Genomic DNA, 14,375 nt, shown 5'->3' on the forward strand with positions numbered 1-14,375 from the left:
GTCACCAGCTCCAGAATAGCCCCAGAGTGACTGATGCAATCAATCGAAATCTACACTGCAGTCAACGCGGCTGAGAGGGTTTTATGCATCATAAAAGAAAATTGCTCTTCGTCCAGAAGGAGCTGAACAAATGCAGAGATGTGAGGACGAAAGGATCCACGCTCGATTTTTTTTGTTTTGAGCAAAAAAGAATGCTTTTAACAAAACGCAGAAAATCCTGAAACTGCACATTACACATTAACACAACCTCACCTGAGTCCAAGCATCAGACTCCTACGAGCCACAGACCAGGTGTTATTTATAACAATATTATCATCTGAAGGATGAAAGCATCTGTATCCTGGTCATGAGCTCTGATTGTTTCCTCTGACCTCTCACTGCTGCTCACGTTAGAAGGCCTTTATTTAGCCCGTGTAAGTAAAGCAGCAGAGGTCCGTGGCTCAGGTGAATAATTTAGCAGTGAAACAGATACGGCGTTCACGTGGCTGATGTTCTGAGTGTCAACGCGATTTGTTCGCTGCGTGCGGGTCGCTCCATCAGCCGTGTGTGCGTCGCTCACAGTGTAGCACGGCCACGCGGAGCAGCCGACGCCCAGCAGCGGTTCTGTGGCCTTTTCGTGGAGGAGGAGAAGCGAAGGCGGGTCGCGTGGCGTCTGAAGGCTGAGCCTGAGCTGCTTGCAGTTTGTGCGGCTGGTGTGTGTCTGCCATGTCGATGTCAGTGACAAAGCCTCCACACAACTGCACGGTCTCCACGACACTTTGTAACACAAGCCTGGACTTAAAACACACTAACACCTTGTCCTGGAGAAACCAACACAGCATGTAACTCCATCTGACGTCCACCAACACACTTCAACTGGTCTTTATGGTTTATTTAATGTATTCCCATTGTTCATGGAAGTGTGAATTAAAACAAGCGCACGCTGGTTTAACTGGTTTACATGCATAGATTGGCCTCACTGCTGAAAATATGCAGTAAATTTAAAAAAAATATGAATGTTTGGGATGTTCCTGCTGTATTTTGTGTAACACCAGCCTGTTACTAACCAGTTGTTTGGCCTCTGACTCGCCTCTCGCTTAAATGAAGCCAAACATTTCAGCCAGTTTAAACTCACTTTTTCCTGAATTTCTAGATGTGTCATATTCTAAAATAGGACACCCCCCCCCCTCCTTTTAATGTGCCAGTGGAGTTGTTGGTCAACAGTTGGGTCGGGGGCCAGGCAGAGGGGGAGGAGGGGGAGGAGGGGGGAGGCCCCGGCAACAATGGACTGTGCTGTTGTATGCAGGAGTCAGTGGCGAGAGAGAGGGAGCGAGAGGGAGCGAGAGAGGGGGGACGAGTGAAAGAGGTTAGTGTCTATGCTGGGAAATGGGAGCACGGGAGAGGGTAGGGTCGGTGGGTGAGGAGGGGTGAGGGTTCCTGTGTCTGTTGGCTTGTTAATGATGATTCAGTCCCATCAGCTCAACAGCCTTCTCTATGAAGGAATCTCTGAACGTCTACAAGCAGCATCCAGCTCAAAAATAGGCAGCAGTCAGATTATATTTACAAAACACTCATTCCAATGCGAGTAAACGTATAAACCCTCTGCATGGACGCTTGATTCGATTTTTTAATTCCTCTGTTTTATATTTCGGCTAAAATCAACCAGGATTTTCCGGTAATAAATTAAAAACTGCAGCCTCTTTTGGGATTTTTCATAAAATGCTGCGGTTTGTGAGCGCGGACGCAAATACAGCATCATTTATGCAAACGCTGCTTCTGAGGGAGAAGCTGCTTTTTAAAACCCGCCCTGGTTCAACAAGTGACGACGCCGAAGAAAAGCAGCGCGACCAACTGCGTCGAAATCTGTAAAAATGTGATTTGGTGGAGTCGTCCCACCCCCTCACCCCCGCTCCCCCACCTCCCCCTTCCGGGTCTGCCAGGCCTCTGGAGCCGGTCACGGGTGGCAGCGAGACGGCAGGTCCGCTCCTGTCGTTCCAGACGAGCGACGTGTTGCAGAATCAGACCGTGTAAATATGGAGATAAAAGTAGAGAATGTGCGTGTTTCTATTTTTATATGAGCCGCGATTTCCCTTCATTTCTTTACGTTTTCTGTCAGACTCCAAAAATGACGGTTTATCCTCTCCTGCCCCCTCGCCTTTGCCCCCCCCCCCCCCCCCCCCCCCCCTCCCCGGACCCGGAGCAGGGACATCTGTAAACACTGCTTCCAAATTTCCGGACAACAAAAGACCCTGAAGCGCCACTTTCACCCGCAGCCGCGGACGCGACGGGCCGTCCCGTGCGGTCACCTGTTGCTGCAGGAGGAGCAGAGCCGATGCGAGGAAAGGCGCGCGCTCGGTCATAATATGAATAAGATGCTTTTACCTGCATTAGGTTTAGAGATGAAATCCGGTGCCGTTCATGCGCATTATTTTTATTTTCAATGAGCGCGGTGTGTCCTGGAGCCGCTGCTCTGTCCTCCTCAGCAGCAGCAGCAGGCTGAGCAGCGGGCACGGCCAGCCAAGCGTTTGACGTTATTAAATAATAAAGAGATGCTGATCTGCCAGTATTGTTGTGTAGGAAAAAAGGCCAATTAGCGCGTCGTTATACAGTCATTATGGCTGTATTAACTCGAATTAGTCATAAGACAATGTGCATAATGACGCTTGCATTTTCAGTCTTTTAATACAAGAAAAAAATGACTCTATAGTTGACACAGAACTAATGAAAACATTTCAACAAATATATCTAATAGGTATAATAAAGCTGAGATAAATACAAGGTCATGGGACAGAGATCACCAACACGTCAACAAGTCAAATAAAGAAACGCTTATTTTGAAATGTGTTTTAAAATACATTTTCAAATATTACGCACATTGGAAGATGCAATTTAGTCTAATGAAAACAACCTAATATTGGATAAAATATTACTTAAACGATGTGTGCTTCTCTGTCGGGCCTCATAATAACGCCTGCGAGTCTCTGGGCCCTGATGCTGTTAAATTTAGATCAGAACAAACGCTGGTTGATTTTAGAGCAGAAGAAAGATCACCAGCTTTTTAATGCTACAGTGGCTCAAAACACAAACTATCCAGGTTCCTCAGAGGAATAGTTAGTTAGTGACGGCTCAGAGTGAACACAGGCTAGTTTTAGTAAAGATGGGGATTAGTCTATCACAGTAACACATCATGGGAATTTTTACGTTAATGTTCTGACTTATGAGGATTTAATATCTGAGCTATGTAGAAATTGGCATAGTTCAGTGCAGCAGCTAGAATGCAATTAAAAATTATCCGCATTGTACGTTGTTTGTCTGCAGTCAAATGGAGCGTTTCTTTAATGATGCCACTCTATAAAGCTGTCAGCATCAGTGAGCAGAGTTGATAAATGGCGCTCAAGCTGCTGGTGACGTGGTGGGGGAGAAAGGGGGAGGACGGAGCTGGGTGTGGTGGTGAGGCCTGGTGTCGCAGAGGCTTCGAACCCCGGAGAATGCAGGCCTGAGAGCAGCGCGAGACTGATGGCATGCTGGTCCGTGTCAGTGTGTGGTCCCATTCAATGGGAGCGAGTGTGTGAGCGAGAGAGCGAGAGAGGACCCCCTCCTCACACACCGCCCGTTTCCCTTCCCTGCACCTGCGCTAGATCAGCAGGCTACTGGCTGCCATTCAGTCCCTCTATTCTACAATGGCGCACACGCACGCACGCACGCACATCACAACTCTCCGCGGCGCTGCTATTGAAACGCGTTTCCAGGCGTTCTGAGCGGCGGACTCAGAGACGCGGAGTTCCAGACAGACCGGGAGAACTTTTTACGCCTACGGGGGTTTTATCTGATCTGCGTCCTCGTGGCACAGGAGCCCGCATCTTCACACAGAAGCTGTCTGCACTAGATTGGCCAAAGAAACAACACACGGATTTTATTTACAAGACGCACACAAGGACAAATATACAGTTAGACTAGTGGCGTATTTTGTTATTAGTGGCGTAAAAATACCGATTTTGTTTTCTATTAAAAGAACCATAAATAATTTTCTATTAAAGAAACATAAATAATTAAGTAACATATAATTTTGGTTGTAAATTTTATTAATGATTCATTATTTAAAGTCTATTCAAATACATGACGGTTAGTTATGTTCTAAAAAATGCAGTTACCTTAATGTTATAAAGACAACATAGTGAAGTAAACTAAGCAGGAAACGCATAAAGGACAAGTGGACCACTTCGTGTGGGTGACGTCATGCCCCCTCCTCCTTATTATCTGCAACGTGGTGAAAAAGGAAAGTGGCTCTTGTGGGATTATAGGCCACTAAGCCCGTTTTGTTTGTGCCTGTGCGCGAATGTGTGAGTTGTGGAGGGCGTGCGCGGCGGGGCGGGGGCATCTGGCCTAATTTAAAAACCCATATAATGTCAACAACAAACGCAGCACTTGGGAATCGGGCGCTGCGACGCACCAGCCAACCCCGCGGTCGCGTCGTGAACTAGCAGCATCTTCCCCTGTTGAGGCAGTTTAATATGTGACCTCCTGACACACCTCACGCCCAAGAAAGGGTTCACGACCCGCCGGAAGCCTTAAATAAACGGCATTTTCTTTTACATAGCCCAACTTGAACCATTTGCGGTCATTTTAGCACCTGCCCAGCAAAACACTTAAACATTATGATAAAGGCCACTTGAAAGCCTGAGGCCTGCAGCTCCGTATCCACACGCCAGGTTAGATAACATCAGGGAGATTTCTTTTTTTACCGGGGGCGAAAAAGAGCGGAGACGCGCGCTCACCACCTGTTGCAGTCCAAACATCCCCGAGCTGCGACAGCCACAGAGGCAGGCGGGTGATGGGGGGGTGGTGGTTGGCTGCGGCTGCGTGGGTGGATGAAAGGACGGGGGAGCGCCGTCACCGGGCCTCCTCCTTCACCTACGTCACACGAAACACACCTGTGTGTCTGCTTCCAACGGGGCATTAGTTCTTTAGGATGAAATCATAATCAGAGGCATTTAGCGGGACCCCCCCCCCCCCCCCCAAGCGTCACGGTGGGTTCCGCGCTGTTCTAGCCTCACCACAAAACAAGGCGAAGCGTTCTGGACACTCGAGTCCCTCTGCGGCGCCTTTATTTAAGGTTTGAACTGGAGCGCCTCCGAGATTAGATCACATTTTGGAAAGCGCAGGGGTGAAATGAGGGCTAATATTTTTCCACCGAGATAAAACGATATCAGTGTTTTCAGAGGGAACACTGACCGTGTCCTAGTTTGTCAGCGCTCCGCAGCAGCCAATTAACAAAGCCTATCTATATTTTAGGCATTAGAGCAAGATATGGAGCAAAGGTAAACACGGGATTTAATTAAGGTTTTCTTCCGTCTTAATCATTTTTTCAAGTAATAACCAGAAGGTGACATGCTGCGTCAGTTTCACGAGCCCTGGTTTTGTTTTCAGGTTTAAAAGCAGCCTGGGCCTCGATAGCGTCAACATCCACCTTTACAGGCGTTACAAATAAGCTGCAGCCTTTTTTGATCCAGCACTGAAAATATAAGTTGATCTTCAAATACATCGAGCATTGTCTGCATCAATTCATAAAGATTTTCCACCACATCAAAGCTCCAACGCTCAGCCGGGAAAAAAATCCTAATTTCGCGGGGCCTTCGGGGCCTGGTGATCACGGTAAAACGGCAAAATAGGTTTAATGCGCCTATACACGTCCGACCTTTGAGAAACAATTTGTTTATCATCAGTGTTCTCGGCTATTACATCCAATTCAGCTGCTCGGATCAATAATTAATAGGGCAACCAACGATCCTTTGACCTCTTGAGAGGGAGAACGAGGGAGGGGGAGAGGAGAGGAGCGAGGGGAGGGAGGGATGAGTGGACGAATAAATACCGAGGGGCCTCTTCAAATATTCATCTGCCGGTTAATGTGAGCTCAGGTCCCCCGGGACCCAGCCTGCAAGACACAACTGCCCTAATCTACCTCACTGCGCGCGCGCGCGCGCACACACACACACACACACACACACACACACACACACACACACACACGCTCCACCAGATTTAAAACCGTTAGTTAAATTCACAGCGAGCTGTTAGCTCATCATAAGGACTATTATAGCGGCCTGGTTGGCAGAGAGGCGCATGTTGGAAACCGCTTCTGTGTGCGTGTGTGGAGAACGAGGTGGTGGTGGTTTGCACCGAGAGTCACCGGAGAGCTTGAACCGTGAGAACCGGGGTTAACGGGGAAACTGCGGGCCCGTTTGATTAAACATTAAATTGAGATGACCACACTCGACACTCTGCAGCTATTACACAGAGAGAGAGAAAACGCACCCAGGCCCGTCCCGCTCGCCTGACTCCTTTCAAGAGGGCTCACCTTCAATTTAGGCCTAATTGGACATTTAGGCTGATAAGACAACTCTGGGATTTAAAGGAGAAAAAGGGAACCAGCAGAGAAAGCGTCAAAAATGGAGGAAAAATGCCACAAATTATTAGATGAGACCAAACAAGAGGAAACGCTAAAGCATCATGACTCTGGAGTTTAGGCCGCTGTAAATGCTCGTAAATATCCAGATATACAGCTGTTACCGTCAAGAGTCTTTTAATAAAAATCCACCACTGACATAAATTCTCCCGCCGGTTTACATAAATCTACAGGAAGTGAATCAGGCTAATAACTGTGATTTATGCTCATTTATTAAAAAAAACACACACGCACAACAAGCCTTTGGCGCTGCCTCATTGATCCTCCTTCAATCTAGCGTGCTATAAAAGCAGGCCCAGATTCCAAGACGCAGATTATAATGTACTGAAATTAATTGCAAAATAAAATAGATTCACGCACAATTTAGGATTCAAGCGCAGCACTGGTTCGTTTCCGTCTATTTATTTTTTACTTTTGTGCTTATAGAAGAGGAGAAACAGCAGGTCTATACCTGGGGATGTTGAGCATTTTGGTGGAAAACTCTTCCCCCTTTTAGGAAACAGGAAACAAACTGTGTCTTGACGGGGCCATCGGCAGGAACTAGAAAATAGAAACGTGGTTAACCACGATGCACAGGCTGAGAGACGGGAGAACAAGCTCCCATAAACTCTTATTGTTTGGATTAAATGCACCATGTTATATCAAGAAACCCGTGTTGGATTTACAGCAAATAACGTGAGCAGAAAGGAACGGGTGACAACTCAAAATGTGATGAAAACAGGAAAACAAAAATCAAAACTCATACGAATTCAAGTATCCAAATTTCCAAAATTTATTCATTTCAAACTGCATATTGAAAAAAAATATACTCAGCTGAAATTGTAACTGTTATAAGGATGGTATTAGTTCCGGTATATATATATACATGGAGTGGTTGGCTTCTGCGTACAGGCCACAAATTTTAAAAGACATCTACGGGAATGAATTTTTTTGAAATAAAACTTAAAATATCACAGTAAATATACAGAAATTGTACAAATCAATTAGAAAATAAAGAGCACAGGCATCATATGTCTAACAGATGAATAGTGGGAGACGGAAATATAAATTAACAACCTATCTTTAAAACTGTATGAGAAACAATTGTCTTATTTTGACAAAAAAAAATGTTTAGTAATATTGACCTCAAATGAAGAACAGCATTACCTGCTTGGTTTATGTCCCTTTTCTTTCCAGTGTTTGCAGTAATAAAAGGAGCATTAACTCATCGCTCCCATATAATTCCCAGTTCTGCCATTTCTCACTTTTAATATTTTTCTGCAGAACTGGAGCAGTTTTATATAAAAAGAAGAAAAGAAAAACGCAACCTCTTGCAGTTTAACAAACAATTTCAACTGATTGTAATGTTTCTTTGATAAATACTGTACAAAAGGTGTTTTGCAATAATAAAACATTTGATTGCGATTCCCACTTTCTAGTCTTCCAAACCTTATCCAGCAGAGAAGATGGGATCTCCTACCGCTCCTAGAGCTTCCTTAAAATAAACCAAAGAAAAAGGGTCGTGTGTCCTTGTCCCGGAGACTTCTATACAACTTTTCCCACCCCGAAATTTTCTGTACAAAAATAGTCCGACGTTCAGTAGTCCACAGTTTCTCTTATAAAAGTTCGCTGGTCGCGCTCGCCGCGCTCCGCTCCGCTCCGCTCCGCGCCGCTCCGCGTCTCTTACATGTGCGTCAGCGGCAGCGTGCCGTTGATCGTCGTCCCGGGCACGGCGCTCTGGTAGTGGCCGGACATGTGTAGCCGGGTCTGGGCGCTCTGCTCGCTGACCTCCGCCCCGGGCAGGTACATGCTGATCATGTCCCTCAGATCCCCGCTTTGGCAGCCCGGGGCGGCCCGGTGGGACGAGGAGGTGACGACGGGCGGGCTGGAGCTGCTGGACTCGGACTTCACCACCGAGGAGGGCCCCATGGAGCCCAGGGCGGTCATGCCCGGCGTGCTCTGCTGGGAGTAGGACATGGAGTATGTGGGGGAGCCGTTCATGTAGCTCTGGGAGCTGGTCATGGTGTTGTACTGCAGGGCGCTCATGTCGTAGCGGTGCATGGACTGCATCTGGCCCGGGTTGTGCGCGTTCAGCCCCGGGTGCTGGTAGCTCAGCTGCTCCTGCATCATGCCGTAGCCGCCGTTGGTCCAGCCGTTCATGTGCGCCGCGTAGCTGTCCATGCGCTGGTTCACGCCGCCGCCCAGTCCGCCCCCCACTCCCACACCGACTCCCGTGCCCATCCCGTTTCCTCCGGGAGCGAGCAGTCCGCCGGGCAAGGTGTACTTGTCCTTCTTCATGAGGGTCTTGGTTTTTCGCCGGGGCCGGTATTTGTAATCCGGGTGCTCCTTCATGTGCAGGGCCCGCAGCCTCTTGGCTTCGTCGATGAAGGGTCTCTTCTCGCTCTCCGACAGAAGTTTCCACTCGGCCCCCAGTCTCTTGCTAATCTCCGAGTTGTGCATTTTGGGGTTTTCTTGCGCCATCTTCCTCCTCTGGCCCCGGGACCACACCATGAACGCGTTCATGGGTCTCTTGACCCGCTCCTGGCTGTTCTTCTGGTTGTTGCCGGTGCCGGACGTGTTGGTGGTGCCCGTGCCCCCCGGGTTGGTCTGGGGAGCTTGGGGCTTCAGTTCAGTCTCCATCATGTTATACATCAGGAACAGCGTTGAGTGGGAGCTCCCGAGCAGAAGGAAAAACACACACACACACACACACACAGAAACAAACTCCACAAGCCAGAGGCAGGACAGCGAGGCGCGCGGGCTGCGGCTGAGTGTTACCTGTCGATCTTCTCGGCAACTTTTCTGTGGCTACAAAAAAATAAAACAAAAAAGGAAAAAACAACGAGCGCCAAGCCGCGTCTCCAAACGCACTCCCTCTCAGCGAGTGTGTGTCAGAGTGTGTGCCTGCGACCGTGTGTGTCTGCGTGTGTGTGACAGAGAGCTTTCTCCCAATAGATCCCTGCTATGTTGTGTCCACAAAACTTCTCCCGTGGCTTCTCCGAAAAAGCATCAACAAACTGTACTTTTTCGCCTCTGTCCGCCTGAGCCTTGACAACTCCAGATAGTTTTTGGACAAGTTAATAGACAACCATTCATGTGACGGGGCTGTCAGAGAATAAATGGCTTCGACCTGGCCAATCACAGCCGGCCTGCTCCCCTGACACGCCAATGGGAGACCTTAATTAGCATAAAGAGGCGGGGTCTGCTCTGCTCCCCCTCCGAGCACGCGCGGCCGTAGGAGCAGATACAGAGCACATATTTACTATTTCCAGCCTTATAGAGACATTTCTCTGAGTGTATACATATGATTGCGCTCCATGATCATTTTCAGAGGGAGAAGCACCTGGAAAGTTCCATAGACGCATGCTATTGGGAAATTATGAAAAGTGGCGTCTTGCAAGTAAACTAGTAGAAGAAACTTTCCTAAAAATAATACGGTAATTATTTAATGTTTCTATTTATTGTCTAATGAGCCACGCTGCTTAAAATCGCCAACGAGCAACGTTTACTCTTTACAAAATAAACTGAACGCCAAATTATCCAAATTCGTCACCTGTTGACTTTGGTGGCGTCAATATCATCGGGTTTATTGTTCTGACATGATGTCACGGCCCGTGACTCTGCTGCTGTTCACAGCCAAAAAAGTCACTAATTCCCCCACTTACCGCCCCAATAACATAACGACACTTAAATAAACTTTGTTAGCGAACTCAAAGCGTTGAATGGCGGCGGTGTGCGCGTGAGGGTGTGCGTGAGGAGGAGGGGGAAGCCACGGCTGGTTTTTAAGCTTGAAAAGAGGAAAGGTAATCCAAGATGTTTCCCCCAGTTCTTTTGTTTAGTGAAGTTGAATGTCAACACACAGAAGGCAGACGGGCTCATCTCACCACAAATAAGCGGTTTTTGTTTGGGATGTTGTCGCTACATCTGTCCGGACAAAGACTCAACTCCACTTCACTTCCACTGCCACAGTGCTGCTGTTGTTGTTAGGCTTTTGTAGGGACGGGGTGGGGGCTCGGCCTACGGGGGACACGAGGGTGCAGAAATGGAGGTGAGGAATATTTTGAGATAAAGTGTGTTTGCACAAAAGGCGCAGATCTTTCATAAAACCAGGGACAAGCCCGTCAGACAATTAGTGCGAATAAAAACGAAGGCTCCACCTGCTTCACTAGATTCATGGATTAAAGACACCAGACCGAGATTAATTCAGCACAGAACCGTCGGAAGTGTATTTAAAGCCAACTCATCCACTCATGTAAATCTAATGTGCAGTACGACTAAAGTTTTTGGGGGTTGGGTGTGTTGGTGCCACTTGTTTTTGCATGTTTTTTCTGAGCCTCCATCTGGATGGCAAATCGTCCTGCAGCGTGGCACCAGCGCCGCCTACTGGACGAACGGAGAACTGCGCGCACGAACCCCAAAGCCTGCTCAGGTTTTCCCAAAGAGGGCAGGAGAGAAGAGTGGCTGCTTTTAGACGTTCCGTTAAAGGCACAACAGTAGCGGCAACATGTAATTTTAAATGTATTTATTACCCAACAACTGTAGGACTAAAAGTGAAGCCACGCATCTGCCTGTCTGGATCGACAAGCAGACATTCCCAGTAATTAAAGATAGATCAAGTACATACACCTGAAATAATTTAATTTAAATTCCTGCCTCCAGATTAAATTATAATTGAAAGTGAATAGATCAAGCCTTATTATTTTGTTTAGTCATTTGATAATAAATGGAGGAGCGGAGCCCCCGTGATCTCATTATGCCGGCCCCGGCAACCTTACATAAGATTCATCTTGTGCTTAATAGGCTGCGAGAGGCGACACATGCAGTTTGGTCCATTATAATGCAAGGTTGAAATGGGCCGCTCGGCTGCTATCTGCATCTGAGTGTGTTCCCCGCTACCTCTAATCTGCTTATGATAATAAAGGAACAGCGGGGCCCTGCAGCTCTCTGAAAGCAGGCCCCAGCCAGCCGGGAATGGCCCTGCATTCACAATCATTTTGAATTAAAGTCGTTGTTTGACAAAAAACAGGAGAAACTAGCAGGGCGGCTCCCTCGGACCACTTGTAAGCCCCCTCCTGCTACACCAGGTTGGGATAGACAGAAATAGAGCCAGGGGCACGCTGTGATATCAAAATACAGGTTTTGTGCTCGCACAAATGTAGGTGATATGATCTGTGCAAAAACAAGACACCAAAAGAGCAACGAAATACAAGGAGAAACGAGCTTTACTCCATACAACTGAGCAGCGTCAGATGCCCCGTAACCAAAAAGTAACACAACGCAAATAAAACCCTGCCTCGAGCTACGACGCCAACGCCAATATTACTGAAATAAACGCACGACACAATAAATAAAAACTAACCCAGAGAAAGTGAAACCAAGCCGTGGCAACGACAGAGACGGACGTCAGGTGGAATCACAATAAGCGTGTCTATTCTTGCCACTAGGGGCCGTAACCAGAGGCTGGAGACTCGGCCAGGAAGACTTTATCATAACATTATTAATACCCGAGCGAGGATATTTATGGAAAACATATAAGACAATATTTACAAAATAAAAATAAGGGTGGGAATAAAAGAAACACGTGAAGACATTAGTAAAGGAGTAGAGAAATTAGAAAAGAATAGTCTGCTATGATCTGACTTTTAGTTCATTTTTAATATATTCAATGAATAGACACTTGCTTTAGTGCAATTATAAAATTGCACAATTATATTATAAAAATGTTTTAATATATAAATATGAGGTTAAGCGCAACATCGGGCGACGTATTAGGTTTTAAACACGCCAAACTACTACAACATGAAAATAGTAAAACGGCAGCTATCACTGATTTAAAACATGACGTTCAGAGAGTAAAAAAAGGTCTTTGTTAAGATGATAAAAAGCACGGAAATCTAAAATAAACACTTTGAATTTAATTTGTAAAACTAATTTATATTATTTAGGTTTAAATATCAAAAGAAGGAAAAATAATAAACTGCACTTATAATATTTTTACGGAGCCTGCGACGAGCAACAGACAGTGAGTGAAGCTCGTGATGCCATGCGGTGTCATTCCTCAGCTGTGTATGTTTAACACACAAACACACGCACACTTGCGCGCACACACCACAACTAACATACGCAGCCACACACCCCGGCGTCTCCTCTCCACTCCGACTTACTGCCAGTCTGGGACTTGTCTTCCTCTCGCCTTCATGGCACGAACTCAAGCGGATGCCATTTCGCTCTTCCTCCGCGAGCGCGTCCCGGCGAGAGCCCAGGTCTGCCCGGGCTCGGCTCCCGTCGCCGGCCGCAGAGCAGCGGGTGTGGAGCGGCAGCCCGAGCCCCGTCCGTCCGTGCGTCCGTGCGCCGCCTCCATCCGCCCAGCCCGCGCGCCTCGGCCGCCGTGCAGCCCCGCGGAGCCCCGGCGCCGTCTGGAGCTGCGCTGTCTTCCCTCCGCTCGCCCTGCAACAAGAAAAGCCGTTTATGGCGACACACAATGTGAAAAGGGGGCCGATTTAAAAGAAGAAGAATGCAAGCAAGAACAACAAAAGTCAGTTATAGCAAAGTCTATGCCTCTCCTCTCCTATCTTCCACCCCCTAGCTTAGCCCACATAATGAGCAGGAAAAAGCTTTATATTTTGTTCACTGGGTATTCACAGATAATTTGAAGCCATTGTTTCTGCCACAGATGGTTCTTTTAATACAATAACGGTGCTCTTTGTGAATAGCGAGCCCACAATAAAAATCTAAAGCGTCCTCCTGAATAACCATTTTGTTCTCTCTTGTATAGGCCGAACAAAAGCGCCAGTGAGGTAATGGCCTGCCTTATTGAAAGCCGCAGAATGGGGATTTGATAAAGATTTTTTCGCTCCGTTCTCCTTTTTGCACAAAGTATACGGCAATGTCAAAGAGAAAGTGACACGGCATGAAAAGGAAGAGAGGCATTATTATTAGCAATAATAATATAATAAGAATGCCTGACAGGTTGGGTGTTTTTTTAGGGGGGGGGGGGGGGGGTGGGGGGGGGGTACGGCAGGTCAGGTGCTAGAGTTTCAGAATTCCTTAACCTCCTCAGGTCTGTGGTGCTTTTGCCGCAATCCCTTATTTTGCAGTGTGAGACATTTAAGTATTCTGGTGCATGTGCTCCGTGTCTTGCAAAACCTCCTGTTTTTAATTCCAGACTTTTCCTCGCGTCCCTCAGACGGCGCCGCACGCCCTCAACGCGTAGATAAGCCCCTGTGAAATGTCACCAACGCGTGGATGTTAACGGGTGACACATCAGGTGCACTAATGTGACCCGAGGCCGAGACGCGGCGCAGGTGTGTGTCTCCTGGACGGATCCGGACGCCGTGCGAGTCACCTCCGCCTGCCCACGGTTGATGTAATTTGTAATTAACTCAGGGCTAATCAATAAAGCTTTTAAGGGAAGGCACAATAGACACACAGGGGATGATCCCAAGCCAAACATATTGGATGTCAGTGATCAGTGCAAGGTGAGGACACCCTGTCTATCACAGGGGCCGAGGGGGTGTGAGGGTACAGCTGCAGGAGATACAGGGGTTCCAGATGCGAGGACGAGGGGGAGGAGGACAAAGGGGAATAATAGAGGGCAGGGAAGGTGAGGAGAGGGGAGCAAAGAATCCCATTTCCCCTCGTCTGGCATCTTTCATAGCTACACACTCCCAGAATCAGTCTCCTTCTGTAACCATTATCCCCCGCTGCAGCCTTATACCCCCAACATGTGTATATCGACACACATGCAGTGGATTAACAGCGAGGCCTCGCGTCTCACAATGTCACACGGAGGGTGTTAAAAAGTAAAAAAGAGCCGAACTGAACGAGGCTGAGTAAATACTCACTTTGTTTACTAAAGCAACGCTTTAAGAACTTTGGATTGGAGAGTGAAACTCTTGACATTTGTTCAAAACGCACAGCATCACACGTCTAAGATCCAGACAAACAACAGACA

General features: G+C 47.5%; 1 protein-coding gene across 8 annotated transcripts in view; it reads right to left on the minus strand.

Annotated features, from left to right (window-relative positions):
- Window positions 1-14,375, minus strand: part of LOC114853799 (transcription factor Sox-2-like) — a 191,967-nt gene that overhangs the window by 19,117 nt on the left and 158,475 nt on the right. For 4 of the 8 annotated variants that reach the window (XM_055508586.1, XM_055508585.1, XM_055508583.1 and 1 more), the window contains 2 exons: window positions 12,586-12,868; window positions 7,191-10,438 (listed from right to left, as the gene is read on the minus strand). In XM_055508586.1, coding sequence (XP_055364561.1) covers window positions 8,105-9,073 — 969 coding nt within the window. In that variant the 5' untranslated portion in view covers window positions 9,074-10,438; window positions 12,586-12,868 and the 3' untranslated portion in view covers window positions 7,191-8,104. Of the gene's footprint in view, window positions 1-6,893; window positions 6,983-7,190; window positions 10,439-11,625; window positions 11,903-12,585; window positions 12,869-14,375 lie in introns of those variants that run through there. The other 4 variants (XR_008694626.1, XR_005897661.2, XR_005897662.2 and 1 more) reach the window with 3 other exon arrangements.

The sequence above is a fragment of the Betta splendens genome, chromosome 4, assembly GCF_900634795.4.
Source record: "Betta splendens chromosome 4, fBetSpl5.4, whole genome shotgun sequence".
In the NCBI taxonomy this organism is placed as follows: Eukaryota; Metazoa; Chordata; class Actinopteri; order Anabantiformes; family Osphronemidae; genus Betta; species Betta splendens.